The sequence below is a fragment of the Salminus brasiliensis genome, chromosome 9, assembly GCF_030463535.1.
Source record: "Salminus brasiliensis chromosome 9, fSalBra1.hap2, whole genome shotgun sequence".
Lineage (NCBI taxonomy): Eukaryota > Metazoa > Chordata > Actinopteri > Characiformes > Bryconidae > Salminus > Salminus brasiliensis.
The window spans coordinates 32,366,463-32,384,052 of record NC_132886.1 but is presented as its reverse complement, the minus strand read 5'-3'; the positions used below and the strand labels follow the sequence as shown (position 1 = coordinate 32,384,052).

At 39.8% G+C, this 17,590-nt stretch overlaps 1 protein-coding gene across 1 annotated transcript in view; it reads left to right on the top strand.

The window, feature by feature from the left end:
* Positions 1–17,590, top strand: part of brinp2 (bone morphogenetic protein/retinoic acid inducible neural-specific 2) — a 103,899-nt gene that overhangs the window by 23,969 nt on the left and 62,340 nt on the right. The window contains exon 2 of the mRNA XM_072688241.1: positions 16,537–16,858. Within this exon, the coding sequence (XP_072544342.1) occupies positions 16,587–16,858 (272 nt within the window). The 5' untranslated portion in view covers positions 16,537–16,586. The remainder of the gene's footprint in view (positions 1–16,536; positions 16,859–17,590) is intronic.

Sequence of the window (17,590 nt, the reverse complement as noted above, 5' to 3'; positions counted from 1 at the left end):
AGCAAGATGTCGCGATGCTGGAGAGATCAAAAATAGTGCTGCCTTCGATCCAGAACCTCTATCCAGTCTTTCTGTCAGTTATGTTTGTGGCCTATAGCAAATACTTTAGCACACACACACATGCACGCATTATTATGATCCCTGCATGGTTGCTGAACTATCCTAAGCTAATTTGGCAGCAAATAAGAATTGAGATGGCAGCAGCTTTGGGCTACTTCCTTTGGGGATATTCCACAAAGTCTGTACAGGGAATCAGTCAGCCAGACTGTATTACTTAATAAACAGAAAGCCGTGCGAAACAGGCAGTAGAATCTGACGAGTTACCCAATGCCTCCTGCCTTCTTGCTGGCAGCTTCCTCGACGAAACAAAGTCTCCTAACCTACTAAAGCTATACTGGTAATGATCTTAGGGTTAGTAGTCACTGATTTCCTCTGAGCTAACCTCAAACCACCATGGTGTTACATTGCCTGGGGGATGGGATGACGTACATAGCTGCCCGCTCTGCTGCCGGCTAAGCTAAGTGAGCTCATCAACTTTAGGCTAGAATAACACTATCAAGTCATATTATCACCACTCCCCACCCCCAAGTCCCCAAGGTAATGTCTTACTGTATAGATGTGATAAACAACCCAAAGGACAGTAAAATGACTTTGTGAAATCTCCAGGATGCCTACACTTCAAAACATGTGCATCAAAAGACAATTTAGCATTGCAACAGAAGGTTAGTGAACAGCTGCCTGGCCTGCACTTTTATACAGTGGAATTGTTTTTTTGCTGAGTGGACATTGATTAAATGTCAATGATATTTTGTGATAATATGATAAGTCTGACGTCAAGCTTAGAAGGCACATGAGGCTTGTGTATTGATTTGAATCTGTCACAAACATCAGAGAAAAACTCTGCTAATTGTAAATTTATTTGTACTGTTGTTGCAAATCTACTACAGAAATATACACCCACTCTCATTTAGCCATTTTCACATTATTCAGCGCTGACTATATGTGCAGTATTAAAGATAACATCATTATATCTGAAGCTAGCAACTGTTTTGACATCACCCATGCATACATCTGTTGAAATCAGTTTATATAGGGTATTCACTGATATCACGTTCCTGTTGGAAACAAAACATTCTGCAACATGGCTGCTTTTATTAGGGAAACTGGCCAAACGATTATCTGCTTAAGAGTAAAAGCAGTTGGACTCCACAGTGAACCATCCATATTACTTAAAAAAAACAATGGTCCATGGACAGCTGAGGTTTTATTACTAACATTTCTTTAAGAGGTTAAAGCCTCATATCTGAGCACAAAGTTGCTTAACTCCCAACTACAAAGAGCTAGCTTTTCTTTTCCTACCTGTATTCAGAGCATGACTTCACCAAACAATGAATTCCCACACGTTTTGGTGCCTGAATTCCAGTTTTCCATTTGTTTCTCTTTTCTTTAACTTTTGGCAATCTTTAAAAGTATAGCTCTGGAATCACACTGCATCTGTTTGTACAGTCAATTGCACAATGGCTCCTTCCCACTTTCCTGATATTTCCTGATATAACATGATGTTTAGTGGCATTCACAATTAAAGCTAACACAGTCACTCAGTCAGTCTTTTTGCGACTTGGTTGATGTGGCCACAGTGACTCTCGCCACCTGTAATGTCTCGTGCATACCCTCTATTAGCAAGTATGACATACCAGTATAGGAGTAATTAGTTTTGACAGAATGGACAGCAGGTTCTAATAAATGAAAGTAACAGTTGTTGTTACGAATTTCTGCCTAAATCTTTTGCTTATATATTAAACCAGTATATTCATGCATTAAAAAAAATGAAAAAGAAGTATGCACGTAAGTTTAGGGCCTAAAATAATAATAATAATAATAATAATAATAATAATAGAACATAATAATAATAATAAAAGTATACTTGAGTACTTTTCCCCAGTCAGCCTTTACCCTCATCAGTCTCTGCCCTGGTCTTGAGTTATTTCTCCATGTTATCCTGTCCACTTGCCATTCATTTCACCTGTGCATAGTATAGAAATTCTCTTAGTAATCAGTGTTTTTCAGCTATGTCCAATCAGTGTTCACTTTATATTCTCTTTTGTTTTCTCCTGTACCTTATTGTGCATTGTTTGTGGATTCTGCATATGCACTTTCTATTTTTTTCACCTCTTTATTGTGGCTGGTTTGTTCTTCATTTAAGTTTCTGCCATGTGTTTTTGTTTCTTTCCTTCTGTCTGTCTTAATGGATCCTCATGCACGCATAGTATCTGCCTGCTCCATTTTTAACATGGACTTCAATAAACCCTCCAGCTCGCAAGCGCATCCAGCTTCCTCATTACAGTTTCTTTTGTGCAGCTCTCGCTAAATAAAGACCTCTTCACAGGAATAAGACGTGCTGCAGCAGAAGATTGAAAATTGTCTAGGTGACCTTAGTGTGAGCCATTGATTAAGGTAGCAATTTACATGAACGCGGTTGCCTTGAATGTCTGGGTTCTGTCTAGTGCCCTCTGCTTTAATACTGGTGCGCCCTTTTTGATTCTCCATTCTTCATTCTTCATTTTTGCAACTGGTCATTCTCGACCATGAGAACATGCTAGCATTTTAAATGTTTTAAAGATTTCAATAAATATATAATATAATTGACTAATAAATAATACATGTTGACTTTAAAACCCCTATTGCAGAAACTGCCACCTTAAGACTTAAAGTACCTCCTCAGACATGCGGATTGCCTTATTCTCAATATTGAGTTTCTGTAAAAAGTGGTAGCAGAGCGCTCAGGTTTAATATGAAACCAACCTGGGAAGGAGAAATGTGCAAAATTATATCATCTGCTTGCCTTAAGCTAGTGCAGATCAATTTTTGATGCTCAGCTCACTGCAAGTTGTAAATATTTTATCAGTATTGTGCTCGTTTCTCTATATGCCTAGGTTTGCTTTTTATGTGTTGTACATTATCTATTTGTGTGATTTTTTTTTATTGAATCAACTGTACATCGCTGTATTTTGTCAAGCTTTAGTCACTCCTTGCCTTAGTATATGTGGTGCTGATTAATTTATCTAAATTTTAAACTACAAATTCACCACACAGAGAACCACAAGTAATGCAGAGACCCAGAATGTGCCAAGTGTTCTTCACATGGAATTAGAAGTGTCACAAGTGTAACATAACATTGACCTCAATTAACTCCACTGGATTCAAATATGTATTCTCATTAATATTGAGGCTAAGATGAATATGTTAATCCCTTGCGGTATGAACAATGTAAAGAATGTGCACAGTTGTTATGTAATTCTATATTTAAGACTTCAAATCAAGTTTTGCATTCTACAGGCTGGATATAAATTGCCATAATTAAGATGGTAAATTGATCATTTAAAGCAGCATTATGTGAGAATTGGAATTTCATTCTCCTGGGCTCCCCCTACAGTCGGGAAATGTAATTCACACCGTTAGCCATTACTGAAAGACACACTTGGCTGTTTAAGGTAAAAGTAACACATTATTGCTTTAAGTCAGATATCAACTTAATAGCAATACAATTTTCTTTCAGGTTACTTAATTTTGGAAACAGCCGTGTTCGTGTTCTGTATATGTTTGAATCACGGGTACGTTTAATACATCACTTTTGTTCAGTGTAGGTCAAACTCAATAAAAGTGTTCATCTTGTCTCAGTATTGTTTCAGCTCAACTCAGTTAAGCCCTAATGCATTTCGGCAGGTCCTTTCCAAGAACAATCTTAAAGGGAAGTTTCATCTGGCACTGGAGGGTAACGGACTTCACACCTATCTGTGCTGGATTTATTGACTATCGGAGGACCTCGATGGCCCCCGCAGTCTCAATGTGCTACATCTGTCTTTATCCATTACCTCAAGCATACAGGAGCTAGGGCAATAGCTCTGCTTCTGCCACTTTCTATTATCAGGACACATATTTACCTATACAAGCGCACAAATGAATTTGTAAAGACATACATAACTGCTCTAAGTATGTTTTAGACAGCCACAGGGACGCATGTAGACATACATGCACACACTCTAACGCACTTACTTGTAAACAAGTGACATACTGTTCAAGTCAAAAACGGCTATCTCTCAAGTACGTTGTGTGTGCATGTTTTGTTTCTGTCCCTGTATCACGGTTGTACAGGCAAAGGCTGAAGGTCTGCCTTTGTGTTACAACTTGATATTGATCCTGCTCTTCTTTCAGTGCATCTTCCCTTTTCTCTGTGCTCACAATCTCTATCAGGAATTTAAAAGCAGTAGAGACATGACACAGAATAAAGGACTGCTGTCTGTGGATTCACATGCATTGTGTATGCACAAACGCTCAGTTAAGTTTAGGAAATGTACTAAGCGTGAAGTAACATTTAATAAGGACATTTATAGGTCAATAGAAGAAAAACACATGGAAAAAATCTCAGTGTGTCTGTGTCTCTCACTGTTTTGTCATATTTTCACACTGATTTCGTATATGATCTGAATCATCATGCACCAAAAACACAAGGCATGGATGGCCTTAAACATCCAAGTCATGCACATTTGAGCAATTAGTATTTATTTTATTTGGTGGCGTTATAAAACAATAATCCCAATCTAACATACTATACATACCATTTCTACCTTGTTCACATGTCCATGACAAGTTTCACACCCCCTGCAACCCCATCTCCTAACTGTTATTTCTCATTTCTGGCTCCACTTATCAAAGAGGGGGGCTGGCTTCCTACCACAAGCAAAAGATACCTGAACACCAGCACAAAATTTCTCCCAAATCATCATATACTGGTGGTGTTGTCTGAACTAGAACATTTAATTTTAATGATACCTCTAATATGATTAATACTTTGCGGTTGCTTTAACATTATGCACTGATGAAAAACAAGCAGTACATTAAACAATTTCTAGGATGACACAAGGGTATGTAGTCATGCAGGAATACACAAAAAAATTACAAATCCATCCTTAACATGAACCACGGATCTTAAAAATCAAGCACTATTACAAAATAGCGCACAACAGTTGGAATCTTGAATTAGCTCTGCATTCCAGTTTAATTCATATGCATTTTATATGTCTACTGCACTTCAGCTTGCTTTTTTTCAAATAAAATGTTAAGGATTGTTGTTGTACAGTTTTTGAACCAGAAAATGTGGGGAAAAAACATTAACTGTACTGTTACCAGCTGTTTTTTTTCCAATGTACCTAAGGATTTTAGGCAGAATTGAACAGTTTCTTCTGGACGTTCTAAATGAAGCACAGTTACAAAAATAGTCTGTTTAATTTGGATAAGGAGGTTGAAAAATATTCATGTAAAATTGTCTTGCACCTGTTGTTGGTACATAAACATACTTAACATAAGTGAACTATTTATTGCACACTGCATAATTTGCACACTACCCCTAACTTATTTATTACTCTTTGTCTGTATTGTGTATTCTGTATTGACTTGACTTCAGAGAGGGGCAAAAAGTAAAAAATGGCTATTTTACATATTTATTGCATTCATTCTGATTAATCCTGCTGATGTGACTAATACTTTATGGTTGTCTTCATTCATATTTCTCTGTCTAAAGCAGGAGATTTGTAATTACAGTCACAATCTTGTGCTGGGACTATACTGTTAGAAATAGCAATTGTAGGACTATCAGAGGTGAGTAGAGATCATTTGGATAGAGTTTTGAAGCTCATCTGTAGCAGAAAGTGCTGGAGCCCCAGAGAGCAATGGCAGATCCTGTGGATGAGGGCTGATCTCAGATGCGCTGTGCTGAGGGGAGAGTGCTGTGTGCCGAACTGCGGGGCGCAGTGGAAATGAGCTGGATCAATTACACAATCCATTAAAACTCACCTTTACAACATAAGAGCGCAGGGGAGAGGGCATATTCGGATTCCACCATCTAATAAGACTGCCACTCTCTTATATTAAAATGGGAAACTAGTCCGTTTTTTTTCTTACTTTCTTTCTTTAAGAGTATGTATTTTTTCTGCATTGGAATTGTGGGAGCAATTTCATCTAAGCATTCTGTGCGAAAACAATGCATTAGGGATATCCTAGATAGTAGGCATCAATAACATAGAAAATATCAAATAAGTTAGAAATAACTGCATATGCATATTAATTTTGAGTTACTACAAAATGTATAGTCATAACTTAGGACTGAGAACTGAACTGAAAAGTCTGAACTTTCACTGTAGGAGAATTGACTCAAGACTGCAATTTGTACTGTGCGCTTTTTGAACAGTCAGTGTCAGTTTTAATCAGTCAGTCAGGTCACAAGAAGTCATTTCCTTGAGGTTTAGGTCCAGCCCTTGTTGGGTTAGGCCAGTATTTCCCTGTCTAATTCTGCACAGTTGCTTCTCTGCTCTAACACACCTGACTTACCTCATGAGTTCAATTGTAAATCCCTTCTTGAGTTGGATTAAGTGTGTTGGAGCAGAAACCTTAAATTGTGCAGTGTTGTGGCCTTCTAGGCCCAGGAGTAAGCCAGATTTAGGCCTAAAAATAATTTATAAAATAATTTATTTTAGCTATGCTACTAGCTTCAACAGAAACAAAAGCAGTTGTTCACTTGGTTTTTAGGAGAAGTCGACCCTACTGTATGCTGTGTAGCTCATGTATCTTATGAACAAGGTCAATTTTGGCCTTTTTTCAGAAGTAAGGCTTCTAGAAGAAGCTACCTCTGCAAAGTAATACATATAAGTATGCTCACTCGCACCTGTTCCAAAGCAGCTCATGGAATTTCATATGACCTGACTACCTAACGACTTCTTCACGTGACCATACGATGTGTTTATGGAGCAGGTTTGACGTGGCCGCTCCTAAAAGGCTCACGCGGCTCGTGTATCCGTGCGCCAACTTGGGTAGTACTTGAGATAATTGGTCGCCTATATGGTGTGACCATGGTAACGAGGCTGGAGCCAGTCCCGGAGTGCAGGAGGGTCCACTGTGTTCTCAAGCTTCATCCCCTCATTAGAGTTGTGAGCGTTCCATAGGTGTGTGTGGGAGTTCTGTTTGCACAGGGAGCACACTTTCTTCTCAATTACTAAATGAGTTTGCACAGGCTTCTGGCAACCGCAACGCTGGTGAAGGACTGGCAGCCGCACCACTAGGACCTATTGGGGGGGGGTGCAAGCAATATGCAAATGGATTTTTATGGAGCAGTGTTAATCTAATAAGCAGCTTGGGTAATTATCATGGGTGTTTTTCCTTACTCCTCCTTCTTTCTCCCCCCTTCTTAACAGAGTGATGTATAAGCGATTACACCCTGCAATGTGTTTATGGAGATAGAACAGCTGGACAGTGGAGCAATAAGAGATCATTGATCCCTTGAAACCAAGAACTTCTCTGTCTCACATCATAAAGCAGCTGGGCCATATGAACACAGTCTCATTTTTTGCAGACAAATCGTGATTTCTTAATTATCGGGTCGGGGGCAGAAAACAAAGGCAGTATTGATGAGCATTAATTATCCATATGCTCCTGTTTTTTAAGCTCAAGCCAAGAGTCCTGCTGTTTGTTGTCGTGATTTACTCTGACTTTTTGTCTTAATCTTCACTTTGCTGACTCTAAGGAACATCTGGATTACACCTTGCCTGCCTGAGCTGTTTAGTAATCTGCCATAATGGCAAAGCACCTGCTTCACTTTGTCTCGATAACAAGAAAGCAGCCTATGTGTGATTGCACATACAACCACACCAACAATAAAAAGCCTTCAGTACTCAACTAGGTGTGTGTGGTTGAATGAAATGTGATTACTTTCACCTTAATGTTCTTTCACGCCTACGTAATTATTTTAGCTGATTACCTAGCCATGCTTACATGTTTTAATTAGCGCTTCTTTTTAACTTTCATTTGCGGGATCACACCGTTTTATTTATTTATCCCACGTCTTATTAAAAGAAAACGATTACCTGCTGGATCTTTTTTGCTAAGAAACTAGGTTTAATTATGTTCTCTGAGCGAAAACGTCCATGAAATATTCACATGGAGAGGTTGCCGGTGCATAATGGCAGGCCCTCATTAAAAGTTTGGCCCAGAATCCAGCTTTTCATGTTCTACTTTGCTGCTTTCAATCTATATCATTCTTGACACTCCTAATGCCATAAACAAGGCCTGTGCTGTACCAGTGTGATGCAAGCCTTGCAGGATAGGAGGCATTCCTGCTCAATGACTGGTTCTGTTCCAGAGGAACAAAAGAATTTCACACCCCCGGGCCTTCTTCTGCCTGGTTCTTTCTCTCAAATAAGTAGAAAAACGTGGTTCGGCTAAGGCAGCCAGCTTCGATATTGTGGAAGATTTGGTCACAATGCCTATCAGAGTTAGCATAGTGCAAAGCGTTGACTGTGCCTGGGTAAAACCTGACAGCTGTTTGTGTAGGAGGTTGGCAGTGTGGGAGGTGAGCTCATAATTGCTCTCGTCCTCTCATCAATGTCCAAACAAACTGCCCATTGCGGACGTGATGGAAACTTATGCTGACAAGCTTATTTCCACTTTATTTTTTAGTTAGGATGTTTTAGCCATTTAAATTCACTTTCAGAGGAAGTGCAGCCAGGGGTGTGTCCAGAGGCCAAAGCGCAGAGAGTGAGACAGCTGGTGTGGTTGCTCGGTATGGAGGACGCAGAATAGGAGTACCTAAGTTGCAGAAGCACCTGCTTTTTAAAGCTCAATCCACCTCCACAGCTGAGCCACAGGTGTTTTTCTGACTGGGAAAAATATATTTGTAATCTCTTTGTAAAAAATAAGCATTTCAGGTAGAGCCATGTGTACCCAGTAGTAAAGTATGCAGCATGTGACCAATATGAATTTCCAGATACCTGGATGAGGACAAGTGTTTGGATCAGTCTAATGGCACCCCTGCCCTGCGGGTTACATGACAGTTGACTGACTGACATGACTGTGAATGCTGGATATTATGAGGAGTAACATGCAGTCTGCAGTGTACAGTACACAGTATGCTGCTTGGAAGAGTCTAGTCGAATATAGTCATAGGGTTACTCAGAATCTCTGCTTTCTCCAAATGCAGTCAGTCAGCCAAGATGTATTAACTATGTGAAGTCTGTACTCAAGCTGTAAAGCTAATAAAATGACCAAGTAATAGATTATACTCCACCAATTAAAACTAACGGCATCAAATCACATACATGGTTGTTCAGTTAAACATCATAATTATTATCTGTAAAAAGAAAGCAGTAGTTTCTTTGTTTATTCTGTTGTTTATATTGTTGTCCATCAATCGGACACTATTTGCGGTTTAAACATCTGTATGGCTTTATTGCAAGCTAGCCACATCCACATTATTTTCCATGAAAAATGGGGGTGCCCATCTTTGTTTACTTTGTGTTAGAACTTTTGGTGCAACAGTGGATCCACTGATCTAGATTACAACCACAGTGATAAACATAAAGTAAGTAAAACATATAGTACTCATTTTTGTAACATCCTCCATTAGAAGGTGTCACAATAACTGGAAGAAGGGTGGAATTTTGCTTAACAACAGCGCTATAAACAGGGCAAAAAGATATCACATGAAAAAGATCAGAGTGGGACACCATATACAGTGGGGGAAAAAAAGTATTTAGTCAGTCACCAATTGTGCAAGTTCTCCCACTTAAAAAGATGAGAGAGGCCTGTAATTGACATCATAGGTAGACCTCAACTATGAGAGACAAAATGAGAAAAAAAAAATCAGAAAATCAGAGTCTGATTTTTAAAGAATTTATTTGCAAATAATGGTGGAAAATAAGTATTTGGTCAATAACAAAAGTTAATCTCAATACTTTGTTATATATCCTTTGTTGGCAATGACAGAGGTCAAACATTTTCTGTAAGTCTTCACAAGGTTGGCACACTGTTGCTGGCATGTTGGCCCATTCCTCCATGCAGATCTCCTCTAGAGCAGTGATGTTTTGGGGCTGTCGGTGGGCAACACAGACTTTCAACTCCCTCCAAAGGTTTTCTATGGGGTTGAGATCTGGAGACTGGCTTGGCCACTCCAGGACCTTGAAATGCTTCTTACGAAGCCACTCCTTTGTTGCCCTGGCAGTGTGCTTGGGATCATTGTCATGCTGAAAGACCCAGTCACGTTTCATCTTCAATGCCCTTGCTGATGGAAGGAGGTTTGCACTCAAAATCTCACAATACATGGCCCCATTCATTCTTTCATGTACACGGACCAGTCGTCCTTGTCCCTTTGCAGAGAAACAGCCCCAAAGCATGATGTTGCCACCCCTATGCTTCACAGTTGGTATGGTATTCTTTGGATGCAACTCAGCATTCACTCTCCTCCAAACACAACGAGTTGTGTTTGTACCAAACAGTTCTACTTTGGTTTCATCTGACCATAAGACATTCTCCCATTACTCTTCCGGAACATCCAAATACTCACTAGCAAACTTCAGACGCGCCCGGATATGTACTGGCTTAAGCAGGGGAACACATCTGGCACTGCAAGATCTGAGTCCCTGGCGGCATAGTGTGTTACTGACAGTAGCCTTTGTAACGTTGGTCCCAGGTTGTGGGCAGGTGTCTTTTATACTGTTAACGAGTTCAAACAGGTGCCATTAATACAGGTAATGAGTGGAGGACAGAGAAGCCTCTTAAAGAAGTTGTTACAGGTCTGTGACAGCCAGAAATCTTGCTTGTTTGTAGGTGACCAAATACTTATTTTCCACCATTATTTGCAAATAAATTCTTTAAAAATCTGACAATGTGATTTACTGATTTTTTTTTCTCATATTTTTTCTCATAGTTGAGGTCTACCTATGATGTCAATTACAGGCCTCTCTCATTTTTTAAGTGGGAGAACTTGCACAATTGGTGACTGACTAAATACTTTTTTCCCCCACTGTAACTATCTGATAGCTTCTATAGAAGAGGACCTACGTCTGTGGTTGAAGACGCTAAATTTAAAACATCCATGAAAATTTCTATACATCTGCCCTTATTAGAAAACTAATCCCAGAACATCCTTACCCAGAGAAATGGCTTGGTTATGCAGATCCAGTGAAGCGGACGCGTCAGGTGCTAATGATGTGTCAGAAACTGGGAAATACCGTTTATACTACTTGTAAATTGCACTCCAACAGCCAGTACAATCGTATTTGCAAGTGGGAAACTCAGTATTCTAGATGATGCACAAGTTAACGAGATGTGATGTATATCACTACCTATTCCATTTGCTTTCAGATTCAGCTTTTATTTTATTTTTACACTTCAACGCTTAGCTGACTAATATAAATTTATTTAGTTACATTTTTGTCGCAGTGCCTGTGAACGACTCAATGTAAAGGTAATCAGACTTGTGCTGAACAAAGTAAACCCTGCTTAAAACCACAACAAACTCCAACCCATATTTCTTATAACATGTGGGGCCTTAGTGGGCCATCACACATATCTGATAACTTGATACTAGCGCAACAAAGTAGGGCAGAACGGTCATGGTTGGATCTCCAGGTAGAGAGTTTAGCTTGGAGCTAACTTGGCCATTAAGAAACTGGCTAATGCAGCTACCATACACAATACAAACACAAAAGTGAACAGAACTATGCCAGGTTATACTACACCATAGTACAGTACTAGACACACACACACACACACACATATATATATATATATATATATATATATATATATATATATATATATATATATAACAGAACTTCACTCAGTCCAGGAGCTAACTGATTAGCATGCTAGCTAATCGGTTACCACAAACCGTGACTGCTACAGTAAATTGAGGAGCTAACTTGGCATGCTGCTAACTACAATAAAAATAAAACTACAATAAAATAAAAATCACAATATGATGACGATAAATCAGTCTTCTGACACAGCTTAAACTCAGCTAGCATTAACCTTTCTTCTGTTTTAGGTCTTCAGAGCTGGGAGGCCCCTTCAAAAGCCTGTTGTGACCATGGCTTAAGGGTGATAAAACTTTTTCGCTCAGTCTTAGAACTCCTTGTTACTTTTAGCAAAGCAGCCATTCATAAGGGAAAAGAAAACATGTAAAGAATGATTTAGAAATCGGAACACTCTCCAGTGGCAGTTTTAACACAGAGTGTTTGGCTTAACAACATGTGCATGTAGTGCAAATCAACTTGAGCAGCTCTGTAGGGTTACTCAACTATCCTGAGATCAAAATGCTTTTCACTTCATTCCAGAGATGTTTTATTCCCAGGACATTCCAAATCAGTGGGCATGCCTCACATCCATCATGGGAAATGGCAAAAAAAGAAGCTCTGCACGCTATTAGAATACTGCAGTAGCGTACTTCATTTGTGTGTGATTCGAAATGTAGCAAGAAAGAGTTTTGATCACTATATGATAATCATTACTCCTCACTTGAAGAATTTATGAAAAGTTTAAATCATACTAGCTGAGATGCAGATGCTAATTTAGGGTGGGCAAAATGGTTAAAGCATACACTTGTAACAGACTCCATGACAAAGTTCTGATTCTTTAATAATAGGTTCTTGATAAATCACTTCTCAAATTCATGGTGCGATATATGTCTGGTTTCACACCTTTGCCAAATCGAGCTTAGTCCAGATGGTAGCTGCTGTTTTTACATCACTGAGGACAAAATTAGGTACCAAACCTTTAAGCGAGGGAGCAGTTCATGGGCCCCCAGACCCTGTTAAGCGCTCCTAATCCTTCAGAGCTCCTGTGTCAGCAGGCCTTTTGCCAATCCACCAAACCACCTGATGATCGTTATCTGATCAATTAGTTCCAATGCAGTTCTCCTAAACGTTCCAGCCGCTAAAGCCTCCAGGTGAAGCAGAAGTCCTGTTGGATGCTTTGTGTTGCCTCATTGCCTTCAGCTCATTCACTAAGCCTTTTTTTAAACAGCAGGGCATACGTGGAGCAGAAGGGTAGCATGGAGGTGCCTCTTCCCATTACGCATTCCCAATTACATGCCAATAAATTCCAGACACTTCCTAGCTTCTCTCTAGATTCTCCTAAAGGTGGCAAGGGTAAATATAAAGACACCTGAATTATGCAAGACGAACATGTAAATGTCAGGGCTAAATTCAGTATTTCTTCCATTGTCTCTATGGCATTTTCAATATGTTTTATGCATTTTATAATTAGGCAGAACCTCCAGAGGCCACTGAGCAATAAGCTTGCGCATGGATATCGCAGTCTGGGGTGTCACAGCTCAGAACTTGGCCTCATTTGAAAGGCAAATTTCAAGCAAGATGGGAAGAAGTCAGCCAAGGTATTTCAGTACAAAATGGGCTGTAGATCACTTTTTCCTTTCTCTCCCTCCCAAAGCAGAAGATGAACACTGCCAAAAATGGTTTAAGAGCATTAAATGAGTGCTCACTACATGACTTTTGAAGGTCGCCTGGATACGTTAGCACCATAGTTAACATGTGGTTAAATTACTATTGTAATTTCGCATTTCCTTTTAGGTGTGATGGGGCCACACACAGCACACAGAGCTGAGATGATGTAATGTCAGCAGGAAGAAAGGTCCAGAGAGGTCATTAGAGAGGAGCAGGAAGTGAGAGGAGAGAGAAGATTTGGCTTGAAAAGAGCTAGGCTGGCAGCTCTAGCTCCAGCTGTTTGGAAACCATCGCCCATGCTCCTCAGCTGCTGAGGGCAATTTGCTTCTTCTTCCAGCAGAATGAGCTGAGCGAGAACGAGAGCAAACATACGACCTCCAAACCCAACCTCGGCCAAAGGCAGAAAGCATTGAATCCAGAACTTGTGCCTGGTTGGAGAATTTAGGGGCACTATCCACAACCCAAATGTGCCATGCTTCATATAAGCTGGCACTATTTAACACAGTGTGTTGAGCACTGTTGGAGGTAGTGATTTAGGATCTGGAAATACTGTAGGAATGATCTAATGCTGTCTTGGATTGAAGAAGGCACTCTATTAGCACTTGCTCCGTCTTTGCTTGACAAATAAGGTGGCATTTCTTTCATGGGGAGTGGTTACAATGGGGCTTGGGGCAGTGTTACAGACTTGATGAATGTTATCAGCACAGTAATGTACTTTATCATGGGTAGACACTTCCTTGCTCTTCACTTTTACTTTCCTCTTGTCCACTATTACATTGGCTTGTATAAGCTTGTCCGCTGTTACTGCAGCAGAAGCTGGATAGTTTGGTATAAAATCAAATTTGCACAATTAACCCAACCCCCAATGTAATCAGTCAGCCAACACATGCTTGTTGAATGACATATGATTTATTTTGCTAGCTTGGACCTTCAGCCTTCAGCTTATGATGATTTGGGACAAGACTGTAAGGGGGGGTGAATTCTGCTTTGTGGTAGGAAGCCAGTCCCCCCTCCAATATGTGGAGGCAGGAATGATAGATGACGAGGTTAAGAGGCAGTGACTGGGTGGTGGAGGGTTGCGCAGACTTGTCATGGACACGTGAACAAGGTAGATATGGAATTTATAGGACGTTTAGGGAGGAGAGGCTTCAGGCATGTTTCTTTTTCCAAAATGCAGTTATTTCATAATGCCTCTGAGTGGACAAAAGTTCATTGCATCAATTTTTCTAAAATCCTGAAATATGTCATACTTTTATCTAATTAGTGGTGATATAAGTTTATTTAATTATAGAGAATTTCATATCAGCTTTTTATTATGATTGACTGAGCCTGGATAGGGCACTCAATACTGAATTCTGTATTAATGAGCTTTGAAATCATTCCCAAGAAAGTTTGTCTCAGCTGTGAGTTGTAAATTGTTGAGATGCTCAGTCCAAGCTGTTCTGAGTGAGTGTTTGTGTTTCAAGATTTCCCTGAGGGATCAGGTTTATAAACATTTTATAAAATCCATTTCAGCTCTTTAACACAAAGTTTACCATTGGGCTTAAAAAAGAAGAGAAAAACGTATGCTAGTACCAGATATTAAATGATATAATATGAATCCTAGTTGATGAATGACCAACTATGTTACATTACTCATGGTAAATGAGTATAATGGAGCATTGAATCTAGTCTTATTATGAATGTGATTCTCGTGGTTCTCAGAGTAAATTGCTGTCATGCAACTCAGTGCCGTAGTCTTTAATCGGAAACAAGAAAAGCTGTGTTTATTCGTCATATTACAGAAAGGCTGCTGCTCTTGGCCATTTAATTTTCAAACCTTGGAAGCCTGGGCAAGAAAAAAAAACAGTAGGATGAAGGGAACAGGAAAGGCACAAAGGGGGTGGAGAATAAAAGATATAAAGGAGAGAGGGAGGCGGAATGCAATAGAGAGGAATTAGATGTATCAAGATAAAGCCATAGGAGGATTGCTGGGCACAAAACAAAGGGTGGGAGTAGAGGAAAGAGAGGGAGGAGAAAAATATTTTTCCAGGAGAAATAAGGATAATTAAATCTCTTATATTAGAACTAGCAGATTGAGGGAGGAAATAAGATGTACTTGTAGAAAACAATATGGGAAACACATAAAAATCATCTTAGCATACCCAGTGGCCTTGGACAGCTTTATGAATTGTGTACAGATGGACTATTCTGAGTAAAAATAACATATGATACACCAAGAAGTGCAACTCGTAAGGTTATTATCGGGTTTCAAAGCATGCTTTGGCTTTGGATCTAACTTGTCGCCTCCTTCTCTAATTGCCTATTTTGAAACGTGCTCCACTTTCAGATGGAAGCAAGGTAGTTCATACATCATTAAGAATCCAAACATGCATCTGGTCCCAGTGAAATTAATTCACATTGTGAATTTGGCAAAGATTAGAAAACAATGTCGGGGAATATTGATGGTCCCGGATCCCAGTGGTATAATATGCGCCTTTGTATGTGCATCGATGCATTAGTAAGTCCTCTCCCAAAGCCCATGTTTGATTGTGCATTGCAGAATCTAACCCCTCACTCATTAATACGGGGGTCCCCCATGGCCCTTCATTTTTTGACGTATGCGCCAAACATTTTCTGGCCTGTTTTTTTTTTTTTTTCCCAGTGCGCTGTTGAATAATTGAGTGTTTACTGTGCTTTGCAAACTCAAATCTGCACTCTTCTGCAAAAAAACACAGCAAGAAGTGGAATTCATTTTACGAACCTATGAGAGAACAGTGGTGCATGCTGAAACTGATATGTTTCTTACTTATTCGTTCATTCAGTTCTACGTAGTTGTACTACTAAAACTATTAGATTCTTTAGAGAACCGTAAAGACAGCTTAACTTAAATGCAAGAGTTTTAGTTAAGAACCGTAACAATTGTAAGAACCAACTGGATGCTCAATTTTCTCTGGCTAATAGATTCTTTGGATTGGTGGATAACCTTTTGAACCTCTGCAAAATAAATAGCACCACAAACACACCACAGTTAGTTTGTGTAAACTAAAGATACTCTTAATTCATTGCAATGCTTATGATTACAGACATTGCTTACATGCACTCATTATCCACTTAAGCATAAGCATATACAGTGTATAGGTGTACAGTTACAGACTGTAGGCAGTCTGTTGTCATGCAAAGTTGTCCTGCACCCTCTGCTCATTTATCCGTGGCCAGTTTCAACACTGCAAACATCATCACCTATTTCTTCTTCCTCTGACTGCAGGTCACGCGGGATTGGCAGAAGAATGCTGGTCCTAGGTACCCAGGGGCAGGATGGCGTTGTGTTGGCCGAGAGCCGTGGTCGTTAGATGGTTCCTCTTGATGCTCCTGTGGCACTGGGCACCTCTGGGTCCTCTGAGTTGGCTCCTGGCCACGGCTGAGCGCTTTGACCACAACCCTTCCCCTTTCTTATCCATCTCCGGACGGAGCAGCGGCCAACTGGACTGGCTCCTGTCCGACAAAGGGCCCTTCCACCGCTGCCCGGAGTACACCGAGTTCAAGGAGCGCTTTCAGCAAGGCTTCACAACCCGCTACAAAATCTACAGGTAAGATTTAAAACCGATATGTTTCATTTGTATGCAAAAAAATGCTGTGGCATACAAAGGTTTGGCTACCCATGGTCAAAGTTCAATAGTTGGAAAGAAGAAGAAGAGGAACTGATTTCCAAAAGACAATGCGTTATAGAGTTATAGATGAAACATTCTAAGATAGATTAGTGTATTTCTGTTTTGTACAATCCTAAATTACAAAGGGAGCGAACATCATTTAAAAAGTTTGGGCAAAGCTTTCATCAAGGTCTCGGTCCTTAAGTAGCTTTTAAAGGCTATGGCTTGTGCAATCAGAAGACATTGGCTCATTTAATCTGCTGCCTAGCACAAAATGTAAATAATGGATGCCCATAAAGTAGGAGATGGCTTTAAGAAGATAGCAAAGCAGTTTCTCAGTTTGTTGAAATAGCAGTTAACAGGAACAGCAGAGGTCAACTTGAGCTCTGGAAAACCCGGAAAACTATCAGAGAGAACTGCTTTCCAGAGAACGTCTAAACATGCCTGATGCATGCTGGAAATAAGTCAAGTTGACTTAAAAAGTTAAGAATCCTTTAAGATACAATGAGCAAACGTAAACAAACTTTAATTCTATAGAAAAGGGGTGGATTAATCATGCTTTGGGCTGTGCAAAACACAGCTAATGGCACAGGGAACATTTCACAGCTAGAGGGAAGGATGGGTTAAAACAAGTAACTTCTGGAAGGATTTTTTCTGAAACTGCAAAAAAGC